Genomic DNA, 23595 nt, shown 5'->3' on the forward strand with positions numbered 1-23595 from the left:
TAAGGCAATATTTATTCAGAACTCCCAAGAAGACAGGGCTTATCTGAGTTTTCAGTGGCCGTGTATTGAGAGCTCTTGGTAAGTACAGGTTTTGATCGACTTACAAATATGCAACTTACGACCATTCAACTTTACGACCACAATCACTAGCCACGACTGCTCCGCATCTGGCAGTGCAAGCGTTGCCCAGCTGGGCATACGACAGTGCTGGCCAATAAAATGTTTCGTACATGTTTATATATTTTGATATGTTTTGCAATTGGGAAAATGTTTCCTATGGTATTTTTTATACCTGTATTTTGTATTTTTGTATGCACCTGTATTTTGTAATTTTGTATGTTTTGCAAATATTAAACCAGTTGTACTGGTAATGCAGTGTTTTACTTAAACCTGACGAATGTAAAAATAAGAAACAAAATGGTGTAGAGATGATATAAATGGCGTAAGATGAATAAAGAAAATTATGATATATAACAGTAATGAAAGAAAATTATGATAAAATATGACAAAGATTTTTTTGTGTGTGTGTTTTTCTGAAGTTGTAAATGGGGAGGCAGTCAGACAGACTCCCATATGCACCCAATCGGGATCCACCCGGCATGCCTACCTACCAGGGGGCGATGCTCTGCCCATCTGGGGCGTTGCTCTGTTGCAACCAGGGCCATTCTAGCGCCTGAAGCAGAGGCCATAGAGCCATCCTCAGTGCCCGGGCCAACTTTGCTCCAATGGAGCCTTGGCTGCGGGAGGGGAAGAGAGACACAGAGAGGAAGGAGAGGGGGGAGGGGTAGAGAAGCAGATGGGTGCTTCTCCTGTGTGCCCTGGCCGGGAATTGAACCCGGGACTCCTGCATGCCAGGCCGACACTCTACCACTGAGCCAACCGGCCAGGGCCGACTTAAAGATTTTTATAACATCATTTCACAGTACTGTACATATAGCCTACTCGACTTATGACCAAATCATGTTACGACCAGTCTGTTGGAACCAATCATGGTCGTAAATCGAGCACTAGCTGTATAGACTTTTAGATTCCAAACTCATATTTCTAATATATATGTTCATATTTTACAAAACCAAATGTCTTGACAAAAAGAGCTATTGAATTATGTAAGTCACTTGGCAATTAGGGTACTTTTTTTGTGGAATAATCATAGTGTTTGAATAATTAGTTCCAGCATAGTTTACATTGTATACTCTAACTGCAGGTGTACCGTGTAAAAGATAAGTGGAGAAGGCATAGATAGCAGCTAGTCATAAATTTCTCCTGCCTCATATAGCTGTGTGCAGGTAGATTTACTGTATAGTAGCATTTTGAATTGAGCTCGATCAGCATTGGAATTTCAGATCCACTACAGTTTGGAGTACTTGCTTTGACACTTTTCCCACCTGTAAAGTAAAGATAATATGTCTTACTTACAAAATAAGAACATATGACTCCTGGCCAGATAGCTCAGTTGGTTAGAGCGTTGTCTCAAAACTTGAGGGTGTGGGTTTGATCCCCAAACAGAGCACATACAGGAACAGATCAGTCCCCCACCCCCTCCTTCCCTCTTTCCCTTCTTTCCTCCCCTACTCCTCTCTCTAAAATGAATAAATAAATTTTAAAAGAACACTTGATAAATGCCCAGTAGGATATTTGGCTCTTAAGTAGCTACAGAATAAATATTAGCTGTTTTTATTAGCAGCCCAGAAAAAATTTAAAAAGGTTGGTTAGGCTTTTAAAAGCAAGATAATAAGATTCATCCTACTTAATTTTTGTTTTGCTTTTTGGGGAGGAATTTTTGTTTGGCTAGTTTATGTTGAATATTACTTTACAGCTTTATTTCAGTATAAGTGTACAAATATAGTGATTTTTAAAGTAAATTTACAGAACTGTGCAGCTATCACCATAATCCAGTTTTAGAATATTTCATTTCCATCACTCAAAATGATTATTTGTGCCATTTAAATCAGTCTCTGTTACACTAGATTTTTTAAAAAATTTTTATTAATTTTAATTTATTGTGTTAACATGGGTTCAAGTACATTGAATTTTTAAAAATTTTTTATTGTGGCTGCCTGACCACGCAGTGGCACAGTGGATAGAACATTGGCCTGGTATGCTAAGGACCCAGGTTTGAAACCCTGAGGTTGCCAGCTTGAGCGTGGGATTATAGACATGACTCCATGGTTGCTGGCTTGAAGCCCAAGGTTGCTGGCTTGAGCAAGAGGCCACTGCCTGGAGGGCCCCCCCCTCAAGGCACATATGAGAAAGCAGTCAATGAGCAACTAAGGTGCCACAACTGTAAGTTGATGCTTCTCATCTCTCTCTCTTCTTGTCTGTGTCTCTCTCTGTCTCACACTCACACAAAAAATTATTATGGCAAAATGTGTGTAACAAAATTTACCATTTTATCCACTTTTTTTTTTTTTTTGACAGAGAATGGGACAGATAGGGACAGACAGACAGGAAGGGAGAGAGATGAGAAGCATCAATTCTTCATTGCAGCACCTTAGTTCAGTGATTGCTTTCTCATATGTGGCTTGACTGGGGGGCTACAACAGAGTGAGTGACCTCTTGCTCAATCCAGATGAGCCTGTGCTCAAGCCGGCGACCTTGGAATATTGAATCTGGGTCCGTGGCACCCAGTCTGATGCTCTATCTACTGTGCCACCACCTGGTCAGGCCCGTTTTAACCACTTTTTAAGGATACATTCACAGTGTTGTGCAACCATAAACACTATTTTAAGAACTTTCTCTTTATCCCAGAGACTCTGTTACCATTAAATAATAACTCCTCACTCCCCTCCCCTCCAACTCCAGCCACTAGTAACTTTTGTTCTATTTCCTGTCTCTGAAATTTTTCAAAAACTTTTTAAAAAACTTATTGATTTCATGAAAGAGGAAGGTGGGGGGAGAAGAGAGAGAAACATCAACCTGCTGTTTGACCCACTCACACATTCATTGGTTGACTCCTGCACATGTCCTGACTGGAGATTGAATCCACAACCCTGGCACATTGGGATGCTGCTCCAATCAACTGAGCTACCCAGCCAGGTCCTCTGAATTGCTTATTCTAGGTGTCATGTAAGTGGAATCATAAAATATATGTCCTTCTGTGTCTGTCGCTTAGCATAATGTTTTCTTTTTAAGATTTTATTTATCGATTTTTAGAGAAAGGAGAGAGCAGTGAGAAAGGGTGGGTGATGAGCAGGAAGCATCAACTTGTAGTTGCTTCTTGTATGTGACTTGATTGAGCAAACCTGTGGCTTCGAACTGGCAACCTCAACATTCCAGGTTGGTGTTTTGTCTACTGTGCTACCACAGGTCAGGCAGCATAATGTTTTCAAGATTCATGTTTCCTTGGATTTTGAGGCAGATATGGCTGTTAGTACATAGACTCCGGGCTTATAAATCAGTAAAGTCAAGGGTGGGCAAGGAATTTGCAACAGCATGGATGGACCTTGAGGGTATTATGCTAAGTGAAACAGAGAAAGACAAATACCGTATAATCTCACTTGTGTGACATATTAGAAAATCAAACTCAGATGCAGACAAGTTGGTGGTTACCAGAGGGGAAGGGTTAGGGGAGGGTCAAAGGGTTAAGGGGGCGAGGAGGTCACTTGCATGGGGACAAGTGAAAACTGGTTATTTTGTGGTGAGCATGCTCAAATCTATAACAGATGTCAAATTATTATATAATGTTGTACCCTGAAACATATAATGTTATAAACCAGTGTTACCTCATTTTAAAAAAGGGAGAGTGAGCAAGGAAAATTTGATGAGAGTTCTCATGTCATTCTGTTGAGAAAGATTAGATACCTTAGGTGTTCAAATACATGGTTCTGATTTCTCTCAACTTTCAATATATCTGTCTTTGTCCTGAGTGTAGTAAGGGGGAATTATTTGAACTACTTTCACCTGTTGGTACAACAGTCAGTTGAAGAAGCCCAGGGTAATGATGGCATCCCAAACTCCATTCAGCTCTAGGTTTCTGAGTCTTGTCATATGTATTCAGTGCTCATGAATATAATTTATCTCAAAACTTGGAACACTGGGCCTGACCAGGCGGTGGCGCAGTGGATAGAGTGTTGGACTGGGATGCAGAGGACCTAGGTTTGAGACCCTGAGGTCGCCAGCTTGAGCGCGGGCTCATCTGGTTTGAGCAAAAGCTCACCAGCTTGGACCCAAGGTTGCTGGCTCGAGCAAGGGGTTACTTGGTCTGCTGAAGGCCCGCGGTCAAGGCACATATGAGAAAGCAATCAATGAACAACTAAGGTGTCGCAATGCGCAACGAAAAACTAATGATTGATGCTTCTCATCTCTCTGTTCCTGTCTGTCTGTCCCTGTCTATTCCTCTCTCTGACTCTTTCTCTGTCTCTGTAAAAAAAAAAAAAGAAAAGAAAAATAAAAAGCAATCAGTGAACAACTAAGGTCTCACAACGAAAAACTGATGATTGATGCTTCTCATCTCTCTCCGTTCCTGTCTGTCTGTCCCTGTCTATCCCTCCTTCTGACTCTCTGTCCCTGTAAAAAAAAATAGAAACTTAGAACACTGTACTGTATTAATTTATGTTTGTGTATCTTGCTGTGTACTTTTCTGAAGTTGTTTTTTTTTTTTCATCTAGGTGTGTAATCAGTTGAGTGACAGACTTTTTTCACCCTTTACAACTTCTCATGGTATTTTTCAATTTTATTCTCAACACGAGGTGTTGATCAAGTTCACCAAGACATTGTTCCTATGGAGTTATGGTCCTTTCAGCCATATATTTGAACAGTTTTTATTCAATGCAAATCAGTTTCATAATATGAGAAGTTACTATGTAATCAAACCATAAATACACAAACACAGTATACAGTACAAAATAGATGTGCAGCATTCAGGTATGAAACAAAAGAAAATGTTTATTTACACACACAGTAGCTTGAGATCTGCTAGGAAGGTTTCTAAAGTTGGAAATATGATGTTGGTTATTAAGACTACTGTGGCCATGTTAGATACTGGAACATGTAAACATCAGTGTGTGACCATACAAACAAAAGACTTTAGTGAGTGTCTATTTTTTAAAAAGGTTCTGTGCATCAAGGCAGTTGTAAAAAGATTTACTTTCCAGAATCGAGCTGACATTAGGCTTTGGATCAGGAACTAACTATCTAAAAATATTGACCAATAATAGAAAGTGTTCTAAATGTGGCTATTCTGAGTCATAGTTTTTTAAAAAAATGTATATATAGAACAAGTATAATAGTTTTTTCTGAATTTAATGTAAGCTTCCAATTTTCAAAATACCTAATGTACAGTTTTTGGCTCCTTTATATATTTGCCTTTTCAATTTTCAGATTTGTCCATTTTACCTTCAAAACCGATAATATTTTCAACTGTATAAAGTATTCAACATATGCATAAATAAAAGGCGTTTTGAGGGCCCTGGCCAGTTTGCTCAGTGGATAGAGGATTGGCCTGGTGTGCCGATGTCCCAGGTTCAACTCCCAATCAGCACACAGGAGAAATAAGCATCTGCTTCTCTTCCCCTCTCTCTCCCCTTTCTCTTCCCTTCTCACAGCCAGTGGCTCAGTTGGTCCAATTGTAGGGCTTGGGCACTGAGGATAGGTCAGTTGCTCCAAGTGAGCACGAGCCCCAGAGAGGGTAGCCAGGTGGATACTTACTGGTCAGGGTGCATATGGGATTTTGTCTATCTCCTCTCCTCTCACTGGGGAAAAAAAAAGCATTTTGAAATTAGTTGAGGTCAGTGTACTTTTACTCTTTGGAATTACAGTAGTTTAGCTAGATGAATCTGGTGTTCTTGTTGAATAGAAATAGAGGTGATAAGCGGATAAGCAAATTTTACTCATTATGCTTGGATTTGGTGTAGATTCCAATTCAATTGCCCTGGCACATATCAGTTACTACACAAAAAGTCAAATGCTATATCAAAGGCAAAGAAGCCTCAGAGGAAAGAGTTTTAAGTTTTCAAGAGAGCAGTGGTAGCTTAACAATGTAAAACTTTATCTAGATAGAGTTAAATCAGCATTAAATTAGTACTGTGAGCCTGACTAGGCGGTGGTGCAGTGGATAGAACGTCGAACTGGGGCACAGAGGACCCAAGTTTGAAACCCTGAGGTCACCAGCTTGAGTGTGGGATCATAGACATGACCCCATGTTTGCTAGCTTGAGCCCAAGGTCACTGGCTTGAGCAAGGGGTAACTCGCTCTACTGTAATACCCCCTCCCCTGTCAAGGCACATATGAGAAAGCAATCAGTGAACAAGCAATCAAGGAACAACTAAGATGCCGCAACAAAGAATTGATGCTTCTCATCTCTCTCCCTTTCTGTCTGTCCCTGTCTATCCCTCTCTCTGACTCTCTGTCGAAAAAATAAAAAATTAGTACTGTGAAACAATACTTTGAGTATTTACAGGAACACCTGGAAATTCCTTCTAATGTACGTATAAGTAGAACCAGAGCTATTTGCAGTACCTGTTTTATGACCTTAGAACTTTAATGAACCAAATGAAAACTGTCTGTTCCAAATCCCATCCTTTATCTCTAGATAAGATAAACTATTCATTTTCAATGTAGAATTTTATATATCCATGCTTTTTAAGCCACTTTTAAGGAAATAATTTCTGAACTAATTTTGGATATGTCTCTTCATCTTGTATATGAACGTCCAGCAGATTTAATATTTGCATTCATCACCCGTTCAAACCCTGCGCATTGTCTTCAAACCAGTCAAATTTGAAATCTTCAACATTTTCTGTCAACAAAATTATATATGGAGTTAGCAGATTCAATGAACTGTATTTGTATTTTCCTTGTCACACTGGATGTATAGACACCATTTGGATTGGGCTTAGAAGATGAAGTATATACATTTCTTGGCCCAAGTCTTTTAACAAGTAGATGTAGAAGAGACTAGCTGTTGACTGCAGAGCACCAACCAAGACTTGACCTAGTGGTAGCATTCACTGAACTTGGGGCTGTCGAGGTATTGTGGGAGGGGTTATGTGCAGGTGTTAACAGCAGTTGTTTGATTTGATTAAATCTGCATGGGTAGGAGCAGCTCCAAAAGCTGCGTCCCCAGTCCAAGCCTGGCTATCATGGCTCTGCCCATGTCCACTACACTGCCGCACCATGTGTCTCACTAGATGCTGGGTGCATGGAGAACCACCAGCTCCAGGTGGGTGCAGGCAAAGTCAGGGCTTAATTCTTTTTAGCTTAATTAAATTTAATGGGGTGACATTGATCAATAAGAGTACATAGGTTTCAGGTGAACATCTCTGGCATTTGAGCAGTTGATTGTGTTGCGTTCCCATCACTCAAAGTCAACTCATTTTCCATCACCATGTATATGTCACCTCTTACTCCCCTTCCCCTCTCTCCCTCCTTCTGGTAACTACTTCACTTTTATCTTTGTCCATGAGTCTTAGTTTTATATCCCACCTACATGTGAAATCATGTAGTTCTTAGCTTTTTCTGATAATTGTTTCACTTAGTATAATGTTCTCAGGGTCCATCCATGTTGTCGTAAATGGCAATATATCATCATTTCTTATGGCTGAGTAGTATTCCATTGTATATACCGACTCTTCTTTATCCAGTCCTCTATCAAGGGACACTGGTTGTTTCCATGTCTTGGCCACCATGAACAATACTGTGATGGATATGGGGGTGCATGTGTTTTGCGTACCAGTGTTTTTGAGTTTTTTGGTAGATACCCAGTAGAGGGATTGCTAAATCATATGGTAATTCTATTCTTAATTTTTTGAGGTACCACCATAATGTCTCCCATAATGGCTGTACCAATTTATATCCCCACCAGCAGTGAGTGAGGATTCCTTTCTCTCCACAGCCTCTCCAACACTTATTACCTGTCTTGTTGATAACAGTTAATCTAACAGGTGTGAGGTGGTATCTCATTGCACTTTTGATTTCCATTTCTTTCAGCTAGCAAAGATGAGCATCTTTTCATATATCTGTTGGTCATTTGTATGTCTTCTTAGGGGATGTGTCTGTTCAGGTCCTCTCCCTTTTTTTTTTTTTTTTTTTTTTTTTTTTGTATTTTTCTGAAGCTAGAAACGGGGAGAGACAGTCAGATGACTCCCACATGCGCCCGACCGGGATCCACCCGGCACGCCCACCAGGGGGCGATGCTCTGCCCCTCCGGGGCGTCGCTCTGCCGGGACCAGAGCCACTTTAGCGCCTGAGGCAGAGGCCAAGGAGCCATCCCCAGTGCCCGGGCCATCTTTGCTCAGCTGCGGGAGGGGAAGAGAGAGACAGAGAGAACGGAGAGGGGGAGCAGATGGGCGCTTCTCCTGTGCGCCCTGGCCGAGAATCGAACCCGGGACTTCTGCACGCCAGGCTGACGCTCTACCACTGAGCCAACTGGCCAGGGCCTTCTCCCTATTTTTTATTATTTTTTTTTCATTTTTCTGAAGCTGGAAACAGGGAGAGACAGTCAGACAGACTCCCGCATGCGCCCGACTGGGATCCACCCGGCACGCCCACCATGGGGCGACGCTCTGCCCATCAGGGGGCAGTGCTCTGCCCATCCTGGGGGTCGCCATGTCGCGACCAGAGCCACTCCAGCGCCTGAGGCAGAGGCCACAGAGTCATCCCCAGTGCCCGGGCCATCTTTGCTCCAATGGAGCCTCGGCTGTGGGAGGGGAAGAGAAAGACAGAGAGGAAAGTGCGGCGGAGGGGTGGAGAAGCAAATGGGCGCTTCTCCTGTGTGCCCTGGCCGGGAATCGAACCCGGGTCCTCCGCACGCTAGGCCGACGCTCTACCGCTGAGCCAACTGGCCAGGGCCTTCTCCCTATTTTTTAACTGGATTGTTTGCTTGTTTGTTGCTGAGCTTTGTGAGTTCTTTATATATTTTGGATAATAACCTCTTACCGTAGCTGTTGTTTGTGAATATCATATCCAATTTGGTTGACTGCCTTTTTGTTTTGTTATCAGTTTCTTTTGCTGAGCAAAAGCTTTTTAGTTTGATATAAGCATATTCATTTATTGTTACCTTTACTTCCCTTGCCTTTGGTGTCAAATTCATAAAATGTTTTCCAGAGCCAAGGTCCATAAGTTTAGTACCTATGTTTTCTTCTATGTAATTTATTGTTTTAGATGTTATATTTAGGTCTTTGGTCTCTTTTAAATTAATTTTTGTGCATAGGGACAAATTGCAGTCAAATTTTATTCTTTTGCATGTGGTTTTATAGTTTTCCCAGCACCATTTATTTATTTTATTTTATTTTATTTTTACAGAGACAGAGTCAGAGAGAGGGATAGACAGGGACAGACAGACAGGAACAGAGATGAGAAGCCTCAATCATTAGTTTTTCGTTGTGCATTGCGACACCTTAGTTGTTCATTGATTGCTTTCTCATATGTGCCTTGACCGCGCGTCTTCAGCAGACCAAGTAACCCCTTGCTCAGCCAGCAACCTTGGGTCCAAGCTGGTGAGCTTTTGCTCAAACCAGATGAGCCCGCGCTCAAGCTGGTGACCTCGGGGTCTCGAACTTGGGTCCTCTGCATCCCAGTCCGACACTCTATCCACTGCGCCACTGCCTGGTCAGGCCCAGCACCATTTATTGAAGAGGCTTTATTTCCTCCGTTGTGTGTTTTTAGCTCCTTTATCAAAGATTATTTGCTTTTTATACATGTGGTTTTTGTTCTCAATTCTATTCCATTGGTCTGTATGTCTGTTTTTCTGCCAATACCATGCTGTTTTGATTATCATGGCTCTATAGCAGTAGTCCCCAACCCCCAGACCGCGGACCAGTACCAGTCTGTGGGCCATTTCGTACAGGTCCGCAGAGAAAGAATAAATAACTTACATTATTTCCGTTTTATTTATATTCAAGTCTGAACGATGTTTTATTTTTAAAAAATGACCAGATTCCCTCTGTTACATCATCTAAGACTCACTCTTGACACTTGTCTCGGTCTCATGATACATTTAACCGTCCTACCCTAAAGGCTGGTCCGTGAAAATATTTTCTGACATTAAACCGGTCCGCGGCCCAAAAAAGGTTGGGGACCACTGCTCTATAGTATAATTTGAAGTCCAACTTTATTCTTTTTTCTCAGGATTGCTTTGACTGTTTGGAGTCTTTTTTTTTTCTTTTTCATTTTTTTTTTTCTGAAGCTGGAAACAGGGAGAGACAGTCAGACAGACTCCCGCATGCGCCCAACCGGGATCCACCCGGCACGCCCACCAGGGGTGACACTCTGCCCACCAGGGGGCGATGCTCTGCCCATCCTGGGCGTCGCCATGTTGCGACCAGAGCCACTCTAGCGCCTGAGGCAGAGGCCACAGAGCCATGCCCAGCGCCCGGGCCATCTTTGCTCCAATGGAGCCTTGGCTGCGGGAGGGGAAGAGAGAGACAGAGAGGAAAGCGCGGCGGAGGGGTGGAGAAGCAAATGGGCGCTTCTCCTGTGTGCCCTGGCCGGGAATCGAACCCGGGTCCTCCGCACGCTAGGCCGACGCTCTACCGCTGAGCCAACCGGCCAGGGCTGTTTGGAGTCTTTTATGGTTCCATACAACTTTGGTGATTTTTTTGTTCTATTTCTTTAAAAAAATGACTGGATTTTGATGGTGATTGCAATTAAATTTGTATATTTTTTCGGGTAATATGGCTATATTAACTGTACTGATTCTTCCCATCCATAAACATGGAATATTTTCCACTTCATTTTATCTTTTTCAATTTATTTTAATAGTACTTTGTAGTTTTCAGTATATAGATACTTCACATTCTTTGTTTATTCCTAGGTATCTTATTTTTATTCATTTATTTTTTTAAAGTGAGAGTAGGGGAGATAGTTGAGACAGGCCTTGGCATGCGCCTTGACTGTGTTTCACCTGGCAATCCCCATGAGGCCAATGCTTGAATCAACTGAACTATCCTCAGCACCTGAAACTGGCACTCGGACCTACCGAGCTATCCTCATTCCTGGGGCCAACGCTCGAACCAGGTGAGCCACTGACTGCAAGAGGGGTCGAGAGAGGGAAGGGGGAAACGGAGGCCAAGAGAAGCAGGTGGTCGCTTCTCATGTGTGCCCTGACCGGGAATCAAACCCGGGACATCCGCACTCTGGGCTGATGCTCTATGCACTGAGTCAACTGACCAGGGCCAGTATTTTATTTTTCTTTTGTTCAAGTTGTAAAAGGAATTGTTTTTTGCTTTTGTTTTTGCTTTTCCAATTCATTTTCTGAAGTTTCATTGTTGTCATATACAAAAGCAGTAGACATTTTTATATTGAGTTTGTATCCTGTGACTTTACTGTATTTGTTTATTGTTTCTAAAAGTTTCTTGATGGAGTCTTTGGGGTTTTCTGTATTACAGGATTATGTCATCTGCAAAAAGTGATTCCTTTATTTTCTCTTTCCCAATATAGATGCCTTTTCTTTCTTTCTCTTGCCTGATTGCTCTGGCTAGGCCTAGAGAATAACAGTGGAGAGAGTGAGCTTACTTATCTTGTTCCTGATTTTAGGGGAGAAGCTTTCAGTTTTTCACCATTTAGTATGATATTGGCTGATGGTTTGTCATATATGGCCTTTATTATGTTGAGGTACTTTCCCTCTATACTCATTTTATTGAACGTTTGAACATTAAATGGATGTTGTATCTTACCGAATGCCTTTTCTGCATCTGTTGATAAGATCATATGATTGTTGTCCTTTGTTTTGTTGATGAGGTGTGTTACATTGATCGATTTGCATATGTTGAACCATCCTTGTGCTCCTGAAATGAATCCCACTTTATCATAATGTATTATGTTTTTTAATGTGTTGTTGTATTCAGTTTGCTAGTATTTTGTTTAGGATTTTTGCATCTGTATTCAGTAAAGATACTGGTCTGTAGTTTTCTTATTTTGTGTTGTCCTTGCCACGTTTTGGTATCAGGGTTATTTTGGCCTCATAAAATGTGTTAGGGAGTATTGCTTCTTCTACTTTTTTTTTCTTCTTCTATTTTTAGGAAGACTTTGAGAAGGATAGGTTCCAAATCTTCTTTGAATGTCTGGTAGAATTCACTAATGTAGCTGTTTGGTCCTGGACTTGTATTTTGGGGGAGGTTTTTGATAGTTGTTTCTATTTTCTCCCTGCTTATAGATCTGTTTAGGTTTTCTACTTCTTTGTGACTCAATCTAGGGAGATTGTATAGTTTTAAGAATGTGTCCATTTCTTCTAGATTATTGAATTTGGTGGCATATAATCTTTCATAGTATTCTAATATGATTTTTTGTATATTTATGATGTCTGCGGTAATTTCTCTTTCATTTTAGATTTTGTTAATATGATTCATTTCTCTTTTTTCCTTAGTGACTTAATTTTTGGGATTCTGTATAGCATTCAATTTCCCAGTTACTCCATCAGGGGTTATTTTTAGAGGTAAACCACTTCAGAAGTACATGTCAAAATAACATTTGGGGGACCTCTAGCTAAATAATCTTTTTATATGCTATATCTCATATCTGAAACTGTTAACAGAGGACTAAGAGAATATGGAGAAATTGGAACCCTCATACACTGCTGGTGGTAATGTACAGCTGTGTGGCTATTTTGGAAAATAGTCCTTCAAAATGTTAAACAGAGTTACCATAGGGCCCTGAAGTTCTCCTTCTAGGTATAGACCCAGAAAAACTGAAAACATTTGTCCACACAAAAACTTGTACCAAATAGTTCATAGCAACATTATTCATAGTAGCAAAAGAGGGGGAAAAGTAAATGTCTATCAGTTGATAAATGAATAAACAAAATATGATATATCCATATGATGGAATATCATTTATTCTTAAAAAGATGTGAAGTCATGATATATGCTATAACATGAACAAACTTTTAAAAAACAATGCTGGCCCTGGCTGGTTGGCTCAGTGGTAGAGCATTGGCCCCAGCCTGTGGATGTCCCTGGTTTGATTCCCAGTCAGGGCACACAGGAGAGTGACCATCTGCTTCTCCACCCTTCCCCCTTCTTTCTCTTTCTTCCTCTCCCACAGTCATGGCTTGATTGGTTTGAGCACATCAGCCCCAGGTGCTGAGGATGGCTCCATGGAGCCTCTGCCTCAGGTGCTAAAAATAGCTCAGCTGGGAGCATGGCCCTAGATGGGCAGAGCATTGGCCCCAGATGGGGGATGCTTGGTGGATCTCAGTCAGATTCCTGTCAGGGTGAATGCAGAGGGCGGATGCAGGAGTCTTGTGTCTTTATCTCCCTTTCTCTCACATGGAAAATAAGAAAATAATTAAAAAATAAACATAATGCTAAGTGAAAAAAACTAGTCACAAAAGACCACATATGATTTTATTTATATAAGAAGTCCAGAATAGGCTAATTTAGAGACAGAAAGTAAATTAGTGGGAAACAGATGGGGGTGTGGGGAAGGAGAATGACTGCTAATGGTATGGGTTATTTAGGAGAGTGATGATGAAATGTTCTAAATATTGATTTTGGTGATGGTTGCACAACTCGTAATTTATTAAAAACCATTGAATTATACATTTCAAATTGATGGGTTGTATGGTATATTAATTATATTTCAATACAGCTGTTCTTTTTTAAAAGAGAGAATTAAGAAACATTACTCAACCCTGGCCAGATAGCTTGGTTAGCTAGAGCATCGTTCTGAAGCAGAGATTGCCAGTTCTGTCCCCGATAAGGGCACATACAGGAACAGCTTGATGTATCTCTCTTTCTCTCCCCCCTTTCTCTTGCTGAAATCAGTAAATAAAAATTAAAAAAGAAAAGAAACATACTCAAAAATTTAGAGCTCTTGGTCTTTTATCTGGTCTCTAAAAGATGTTTCCTTTTGGAAATTTTTAAAATAATTTTTATTTATTGATTTTAGAAGGAGAGAGGAAGGAGAAAAAGAGAAAGAGAGAAACGTCGATTTGTTGTTCTACTTATTTATGCATTCATTGGTTGCTTCTTGTATGTGCCCTGACTGAGGATTAAACCTGCAACCTTGGCATATTGGGATGATGCTCTAACCAACTGAGCTACCCTGGCCAGGTACAAAACCATCTGGCTTTAAGCATACATGTGCAAAAAGCTAGTCACTAAAGAATGTTTCTTTTTGATAGATGTAAGCTCTTACTGGACCCTCCAAGTGAGTTTACTGTTTGGTTTTCAGCATCATGTGCAAAAAGCTAGTCACTAAAGAATGTTTCTTTTTGATAGATGTAAGCTCTTACTGGACCCTCCAAGTGAGTTTACTATTTGGTTTTCAGCATCTAATACAGTAAGGACCTAATTGGAAAAGTATTAGTAGTTTCTTTAGTTTCTAGGAAGATGCAATGTAGGTTAGTTAACTTTGAGCCTCCATGTATATATAGCTGTAAATTTTTATGTGTGTGTGTGTGTGTGACAGAGGCAGAAACAGAAAGAAGGACAGATAGGGACAGACAGACAGGAAGGGAGAAGCATCAGTTCTTCATTGCAGCTCCTTAGTTGTTCATTGATTGTTTTCTCATATGTGCCTTGAGTTGGGGGCCACAGCAGAGTGAGTGACCCCTTGCTCATGCCAGCGACCTTGGTTTTCAAGCCAGCAACCATGGGGTCTTGTCTGTGATCCCACGCTCAAGCCAGAGGAGCCTGCACCCAAGCCGGTGACCTCGAGGTTGTGAACCTGGGTCCTCTATGTCCCAGTCCAACACTCTGTCCATTGCACCACTGCCTTATCAGGCTGTAATTATTCTTAATACCTTTACCACCCCACCCTCTTTCCTTATGGACTATTTAAGGGACTTTATTCTCATTTCACTTGTATTTTTCTTTCCATAGAATGGATAGAATGACAGAAGATGCTCTTCGCCTGAATCTGTTGAAGCGGAGCTTAGACCCAGCAGATGAGCGAGATGATGTCCTGGCCAAGCGACTCAAAATGGAGGGGCATGAGGCCATGGAACGTCTGAAAATGTTGGCACTGCTCAAACGGAAGGATTTAGCAAATCTTGAGGTGCCACATGAGTTACCCACCAAACAGGATGGCAGTGGTGTCAAGGGCTATGAAGAGAAACTCAATGGGAATCTCAGGCCTCATGGAGACAACAGGACTTCTGGAAGGCCAGGCAAAGAAAACATCAATGATGAACCTGTGGATATGAGTGCTAGACGGAGGTATGGCTTGGTTCAGCTGCCTCTGGGGATAGGATCTTCTCATAAACTAAGCCTATGAAAATGGAATGAACTCCATTGAGAGGAAGGTTTTTTCATCCTAAAGTTTCTTGAAAGATCTATGCCATATGACTTGATCCTGAATTCTTCTCATTTTCAAATGAAACTAGGTGCCTCAAAATTTTGCTTAGCATATGGAGAATAATAGTTCTTATCCTTAAGATAAAGTAGTCATTTGTGGATAAAGGAGGCGCTATAGTGCTGATACCCCAAATAAAAGTGAGTTAATATATGCCTTTCTAATCTTACGGTTGTTTTAAGAGGGAAAAACAAGTCTTTTCTTTAGATCATCCCAGGAGTTTTAGGATCTGTTTATTACGGAGTCCCAGCTTTTACTAGGTCAAAAAACATGGGCCTAGCTTTTTCTATGTCAACAAGGAAATTATCTTCGTTTGGTAATTCTCTATATTCTTGCTTCATTTGTGTCACTTTTCCCAGAATATACATACACATTCGCTTGTACATGTACCCTCACACTTGTGCTCTCTTTCTCTCAATTACATACACAGAAACACACATTTTCACGGGCCCTTTTTTTTTTCTTTTTTTTTGGTTTCTGTCAAGGTCAAGGTTGAGTGCCTTTTTTTTTTAGGTGAGAGGAAGAGAGATAGTAAGGCAGACTCCCACATGTGCCCTGACCAGGATCCAGCCAGCAACCCCATCTGGAGCTGATGCTCAAGTACCAAGCTATTTATAGAGCCTCAGGCTGATGTGCTCCAACGGAGCTAGCAGCATCTCAGGCCACACTCGAACCAATCAAGCCACTGGCTGCAGGAGGGGAAGAGGGAGAGAGGGAGGTGGGGAGAAATAGATGGTCACTTCTGTGTGCCCTGACAGGGAGTTGAACCCAGGATGTCCATACACCGGACTGACACTCTATCTGCTGAGCTACCAGCGAAGGCAAGATTGAGTACTTGAAACTTTGGAACACACACTAGGAAGGAATGGGCTGAGTGAGAGTAGAGTATACTTTGACAGTGAATCACAGTATAGACAAACCCTAGCTTTAAGAACATTCAGTTTATTATGATTCAGAAACAACTGATAGGCATGAGAATTACTTGTCAGTGTTCAATTGCCTTCCAGCTGATCTTCTAACGTTGTCCTAGAATTTATTCAAAGCAGGATCTTTCAGCTGGACTAATGGAGAAAGAAGGAGGAGGAATGCTTATAACTTCACCTGGATCTTTCTGGGTTTTTTGTTTGTTTGTTTGTTTTTTTACAGAGAGAGAGAGAGAGAGGGATAGATAGGGACAAACAGGAACGGAGAGAGATGAGAAGCATCAATCATCAGTCTTTCGTTGGGCCACCTTAGTTGTTCATTGATTGCTTTCTCATACGTGCCTTGACTTTGGGGCTACAGCAGACCGAGTAACCCCTTGCTCAAGCCAGCAACCTTGGGTCCAAGCTGGTAAGCTTTGCTCAAACCAGATTCTCCCGCACTCAAGCTGGCGACCTCGGGGTCTCGAAACTGGGTCCTCCGCATCCCAGTCCAATGCTCTATCCACTGCGCCACCACCTGGTCAGGCCTTTCTGTTTTTTTTTTAATGTTTTCTTACTAGTATTGTTCCAGGATTATCTTTTTTAAAAACACTCAATGAGGGAATATTATTCTTTTCTTTTTTTAGAGAGAGAGAGACAGAGACAGGAAGCAAGAGAGAGGAGAAGCATCAACTTGCAGTTGTGGCATTTTAGTTTTTTATTGATTGCTTCATACCAGCTGTGACCAGGGTCTTCAGCCAAGCCAGTGACCTTTGGGTTCAAGCCAACAACCATGGGATCATATTGATGATCCCATGCTCAAGCCAGTGACCCCGTGCTCAAACTGGTGTGCCCTACCTAGCTCAAGCCAGATGAGCCCACGCTCAAGCCGGCGACCTTGGGGTTTTGAACCTGGCACATCAGCGTCCCAGGTCGACACTCTCCACAATGCCACAGCTGGTCAGGCATGGAACATTATTATTGGTATAGCAAGCATTAAAAACCCCTAGGGAATTTCAGATCAATTCCCTAGTGGTCCTGTAAGAGGAAAAATGTCCTTGGGAGCAGACTATTATGAAAATAAGTTAATCCTTAATCATTTGGGAAAAGAAATGTGGATGAATAAGATCATGTACCTGAGTAACCCACTTGCACCATAATCACTCTTACCCTTCTGGAGCTAGTGACTAATTATATTTTGTGGAGGAAGAAGAGGAAAAATGTTAGGTATATTAGGTATATTTTCTCACATCCCAAATTAGAACTAAAACTGTATTTTTCCCTTTGTGTGTGTGTGTGTGTGTGTGACAGAGACAGAGGGATAGATAGGGACAGACAGAAGGAAGAGAGGGAGATGAGAAGCATCAATTCTTTGTTGCGGCACCTTAGTTGTTCATTGATTGCTTTCTCATATGTGCCCTGACTGGGGGCTATAGCAGACCGAGTGACCCCTTGCTCAAGCCAGCGACCTTGGGCTCAAACTGGTGAACCTTGCTCAAACCAGATGAGCCTGCGCTCAAGCTGGTGACCTTGGGGTTCCAAACTTGGGTCTTTCGTGTCCCAGTCTGATGCTCCATCCACTGCACCAGCGCCTGATCATGCTAAAACTGTATTTTTCATAGAAACATTGTTACACATTTTGTTTTTGGGTTTGTGTTGTTTTTTCAGTGAGAGGAGGGGAGGCAGAGACAGACTCCTGCATGAGCTCCAACTGGGATCCACTCAGGAAGCCCACTAGGGGGCGATGCTCCATTGCTCAGCAACCAAGCTCTTCTTAGCACCTGAGGCAGAGGCCACGGAACCATCCTCAGCACCCAGGGCCAATTTGCTCCAATTAAGCAATGGCTGCAAGAGGGGAAGAGAGAGAGAGAGAGAGAGAGAGAGAGAAAGAAAGAGAGAGAAGCAAGAGGAGGGTGGGGCAGAGAAGCACATGGGCACTTCTCCTGTGTGCCCTGACCGGGAGTTAAACGCATGACATCCTCATGCTGGGCTGATGCTCTACCACTGAGCCAGCTGGCCAGGGCTGTTACACATTTTGTCAAGATCTCATTAGTGCTATTGGAATTATACAGGATCACAGGTAAATTCTGTGTTAAAAAGTCAAGAGTACCCTAAAAACCCTGCCATTGTTTTTTAATTTATTGATTTATTTTATTTTACTTTTTATTTTTTAAGTGAGGAGGGGACATAGAGAAAAAGACTTTTGCATGTGCCTCGACTGGGATCCATGCGGGCAACCCCATCTGGGGCTGATGCTCAGATCAAACAAGCTATCCTCAGTGCCCAGGGCCAATGCTCAAACCAATAGAAACACTGACTGCTGGAGGGGAAGAGAGAGAGAGGGGGTGGGGAAGAGAAGCAGATGGTCACTTCGCATGTATGCTCTGACTGGGGGTTCAAACCCAGGATATCCACATGCAGGGCCGACACTATCCACTGAGTCAACCATCCAGGGCCTTATATTTATTGATTTTAAAGAGAAGAAGGGAGAGAAAGATAGGAACATCAGTTCTGTATATGCCTGACTGGAGATTGAACAGGCAACCTTTGTGTATCTAGAGCATGCTCTAACCATTTGAGCTAATGCTTTAATGTTATTATTATTTATTTTTAAGTATTTTATTTCTTAGGTTTAGAGAGAGAGAAGAGAAATGGAGCAGAAAGCATCAACTCATGGTAGTCATTTCTCATATATTCTTCGACCAGGCAAGCTTGGGGTTTCAAACCAGCAACCTTAACATTCCAGGTTTATGTGTTTTTTTGGGATTTTTTTTTTCCTGAAGTTGGAAACGGGGAGGCAGTCAAACTCCCGCATGTGCCCGGTTTGCCCACCAGGGGGCGATGCTTCACCCATCTGGGGTGTTGTTCTGCTGCAACCAGAGCCATTCTAGTACCTGAGGCAGAGGCCACAGAGCCATCCTCAGCTCTCGGGCCAACTTTGCTCCAATGGAGCCTTGGCTGTGGGAGGGGAAGAGAGAGACAGAGAGGAAGGAGAGGGGAGGGGTAGAGAAGCAGATGGGCGCTTCTCCTGTGTGCCCTGGCCGGGAATTGAACCTAGGACACCTGCACGCCAGGCCGACGCTCTACCACTGAGCCAACCGGCCAGGGCCTCCAGGTTTATGTTTTATCCACTGTGCTACCACAGGTCAGGCAGGGCCCATTGCTTTAGAGCAGGGGTCCCCAAACTGCGGGCCGCATGCGGCCCACTGAGGCCAATTACCTGGCCCCCACCGCACTTCCGGAAGGGGCACCTCTTTCATTGGTGGGTCAGTGAGAGGAGCATAGCTCCCATTAAAATACTGGTCAGTTTGTTGATTTAAATTTACTTGTTATTTATTTTAAATATTGTATTTGTTTCTGTTTTTTTTTTTTTTTTAAATAAGATATGTGCAGTGTGCATAGGGATTTGTTCATAGTTTTTTTTTATAGTCTGGCCCTCCAATGGTCTGAGGGACAGTGAACTGGCCCCCTGTGTAAAAAGTTTGGGGACCCCTGCTTTAGAGTGATGACCTTTTGAAACTTGATCCTCTAGAAACTGAGAATTTTTTTAATGGTCTTCAGGGAAAAAGGATTGAGGTAAACCACCTAGATCCCCATTCTATACAGAAAAATAGGTTCTATTGGTCCATGTCTCTCTTCTTCCTATTTACTAGATATGACAGCTGTTTCCACTTAGCCCCAACGTATTTAAAAGAATGAATAAGATGAATAGATTGCTCAGTAAGAAGTGGTTTAGTTAATAGGGATAAAAGGAAGAGAGAACTTAAAAGCTGAAAAGCCTGACTGATGGTGGCACAGTGGATACAGCATCGACCTGGGACACAGGTCCCTGGTTGGAAACCCCAAGGTCACTGGCTTGAGCATAGGGTTGCTGGATTGAGCAAGGGGTCACTGACTCTGCTTTACCCCCACCCCACCCCATCAAGGTATATACTTCGAGCGTCAGCCTGGCATATGGGAGTCCTGGGTTCAATTCCCGGCCAGGGCACACAGAAGTGCCCATCTGCTTCTCCACCCCTCCCCCTCTCCCTCCTCTCTGTCTCTCTCTTCCCCTCCCACAGCCAGGGCTCCATTGGAGCAAAGATGGCCCGGGCACTGGGGATGGCTCTGTGGCCTCTGCCTCAGGTGCTAGAATGGCTCTGATTGCTGCAGAGCATCGCCCCCTGGTGGGCATGCCGGGTAGATCCCGGTCGGCGCGTGCGGGAGTCTGTCTGACTGCCTCCCCGTTTCCAATTTAAGAAAAATACCAAAAAAAAAAAAAAAAAAAATCCCAGGCTTGCCCAATCAAGACACATAGAAGAAGCAACTATGAGTTGATGCTTCCTGCTCCTTCCTCCACTTCTCTCTGTCTCTACTCTCTAAAATCAGTAAATAAAATCTTATTTTAAAAAAAGAAAGAAAGTAGCCCTAGCCAGATGGCTCAGTTGGTTAGAGCAGTGGTCCCCAACCCCTGAGCCGCGGACTGGTACCGGTCTGTGGGCCATTTGGTACCAGTCTGCAGAGAAAGAATAAATAACTTACATTGTTTCTGTTTTATTTATATTCAAGTCTGAACGATGTTTTATTTTTTAAAAATGACCAGATTCCCTCTGTTACATCCATCTAAGACTCACTCTTGACGCTTGTCTCAGTTACATGATACATTTATTCGTCCCACCCTACAGGCCATTCCGTGAAAATATTTTCTAACATTAAACCGGTCCGTGGCCCAAAAAAGGTTGGGGACCACTGGGTTAGAGCATCGTCCTGAACTGCAGAGGTTGCTGATTCAGTCCCAGGTCAGGGCACATACAGGAACAGATTGATGTTCTTGTCTGTCTGTCTCTCTCTCTCTCTCTCTCTCTCCCCCCCTTCCTCTCTCTCTAAAACCAATAAAATAAATATTTTTAAAACAGAAAGAAGGAAGTGCTCCTGGCATCATAGCCATATCATACTTGCCTAAGTACTTTTTAAAAATCATTTTGGCAAGTTATATCTATTATGAAATAAGGTATATATTAAACCAGTACTGCTTATATTTTGTAATGCTAGAGAGACATGACACTTTTCTTTCTGATAGGTACTGTCAACAGAATATTATGGAAGTAGTTTTTACTATGGAGTCAAGGATTAGTCATTTTATAGGTTCTGGGAATCTGTCAGTCTGAGTCACAGGTGATGTCAGCAGCAAGTCTGGTTTTTAATAATCTTTCTCTAAAAAATTAATAAATCTAACAGGTAGCATTCATACTTAAGTACACAAAATATTGTAAGTCATGTATATGTTGCGTGAAGTAGCAATATAATTTCTGTCCCTGGAAAGTTTAATAAATGAGGCTGGAATCCCAGGTCAAAAGTTAATTAAAAATTTGAGGAATGAAGTTTAACTTGAGTTTTATCTTACCTGTGCTATTTAACTAATGTGGGTCAAATTATATCTGGTAATAAAAGATTATTTAGAATTGTCCTCAGATAAAACTTTCTGATAGATGCCACTCATTTGCAAAATTTCTATCCAAGAATGTCCCTTCCTGTCTTGTTGCAGGGCAGTCCCAAAGGCACTATATGATGAGCAAGGTAGAATTCCGTAATTTAAAAGTAATCTGTGATTTATGTATCCAGCAAGGACCAAAATGGAAAGAGCTTCTGACTGTTGATGTGAATGTTGGGTAATGAAGTAGAAGAAGTAGAAATCTACCAGAGCTGAAAATCGTTTACCCATGTCTGTGTCAGGGATGGTAGGGAGATTAAGGAATATAGAAATGAAAAAGTCATCAAAAAAATTAATTTGAAATTTTATTTAGGCCTGACCATTATTACTCCAGAAACTTAGGGTTAGAGAATGAAAGGTTTTTTTCCCTCTAGTAGCTTTTTTTTCTATAACCCCACATTCTCAGCTTGCTGCATCTGTGACCAGTGGTTATAGAGCAGAGGTCAGGAACCTATGGCTCGTGAACCAGATGTGGCTCTTTTGATGGCTGCATCTGGCTCGCAGACGATCTTTTTTTTTTTTTTTTTTTACAGAGACAGAGAGAGTCAGAGAGAGGGATAGATAGGGACAGACAGGAACAGAGAGAGAGATGAGAAGCATCAATCATCAGTTTTTCATTGCGACACCTTAGTTGTTCATTGATTGCTTTCTCATATGTGCCTTGACCACGGGCCTTCAGCAGACCGGTTAACCCCTTGCTTGAGCCAGCGACCTTGGGCTCAAGGTGGTGAGCTTTTTGCTCAAGCCAGATGAACCCGTGCTCAAGCTGGCGACCTCGGGGTCTCGAACCTGGCTCTTCCGCATCCCAGTCCGACGCTCTATCCACTGCGCCACCGCCTGGTCAGGCGCAGACTATCTTTAATAAAAAAAAAATGTTAAAAATATAAAACATTCTGCCCTGGCCGGTTGGCTCAGCGGTAGAGCGTCAGCCTGGCGTGCAGGGAACCCGGGTTCGATTCCCGGCCAGGGCACATAGGAGAAGCGCCCATTTGCTTCTCCACCCCTCCGCCGCGCTTTCCTCTCTGTCTCTCTCTTCCCCTCTCGCAGCCAAGGCTCCATTGGAGCAAAGATGGCCCGGGTGCTGGGGATGGCTCCTTGGCCTCTGCCCCAGGCGCTAGAGTGGCTCTGGTCACCGCAGAGCGACGCCCCGGAGGGTCAGAGCATCGCCCCCTGGTGGGCAGAGCGTCACCCCCTGGTGGGCGTGCCGGGTGGATCCCGGTCGGGTGCATGCGGGAGTCTGTCTGACTGTCTCTCCCCGTTTCCAGCTTCAGAAAAATACAAAAAAAAAAACCTCATGTATTATAATCCATTCATTTTCTACCGTTCATGTTCATGGTTGCAGGTGGCTGGAGCCAATCACAGCATCCTCCGGGACAACACTAAATTTTTATTGTATAATGTGTAACATACATGGGTTGTTGTATGGCTCTCACGGAATTACATTTTAAAATACATGGCATTCATGGCTCTCTCAGCCAAAAAGGTTGTCGACCCCTGTTATAGAGTAATTTAAGAGAATTTATTTTTTAAGATTTTATTTATTGGCCTGACCAGGTGGTAGCGTAGTGGATAGAGTGTCAAACTGGGATGCAGAGGACCCAGGTTCGAGATCCTGAGGTCACCAGCTTAAACTTGGGTTCATCTGGTTTGAGCAAAGCTTACCAGCTTGGACCTAAGGTTGCTGGCTCAAGCAAGGGGTTACTCGGTCTGCTGTAGCCCCACGGTCAAGGCATATATGAGAAAGCAATCAATGAACAACTAGGATGTCACAATGAAAAACTAATGATTGATGCTTCTCATCTCTTTCCATTCCTGCTGTCTATCCCTATCTACCCCTCTCTCTGACTCTCTCTCTCTGTCTCTGTAAAAAAGAAAAAGAAAAAGATTTTATTTATTGTCCCTGGCTGGTAGCTCAACGATAGAGTTGTCAGCCTGACATGTGGACGTCCCAGGAGGTCAGGGCATACAGGAGAGGTAACCATCTGCTTCTCC

General features: G+C 42.6%; 1 protein-coding gene across 2 annotated transcripts in view; it reads left to right on the plus strand.

Moving 5' to 3' along the window:
• Window positions 1-23595, plus strand: part of GATAD2B (GATA zinc finger domain containing 2B) — a 133088-nt gene that overhangs the window by 94503 nt on the left and 14990 nt on the right. For both annotated transcript variants that reach the window (XM_066262077.1, XM_066262078.1), the window contains exon 2: window positions 14760-15095. In XM_066262077.1, coding sequence (XP_066118174.1) covers window positions 14761-15095 — 335 coding nt within the window. In that variant the 5' untranslated portion in view covers window position 14760. The remainder of the gene's footprint in view (window positions 1-14759; window positions 15096-23595) is intronic.

The sequence above is a fragment of the Saccopteryx bilineata genome, chromosome 2, assembly GCF_036850765.1.
Source record: "Saccopteryx bilineata isolate mSacBil1 chromosome 2, mSacBil1_pri_phased_curated, whole genome shotgun sequence".
In the NCBI taxonomy this organism is placed as follows: Eukaryota; Metazoa; Chordata; class Mammalia; order Chiroptera; family Emballonuridae; genus Saccopteryx; species Saccopteryx bilineata.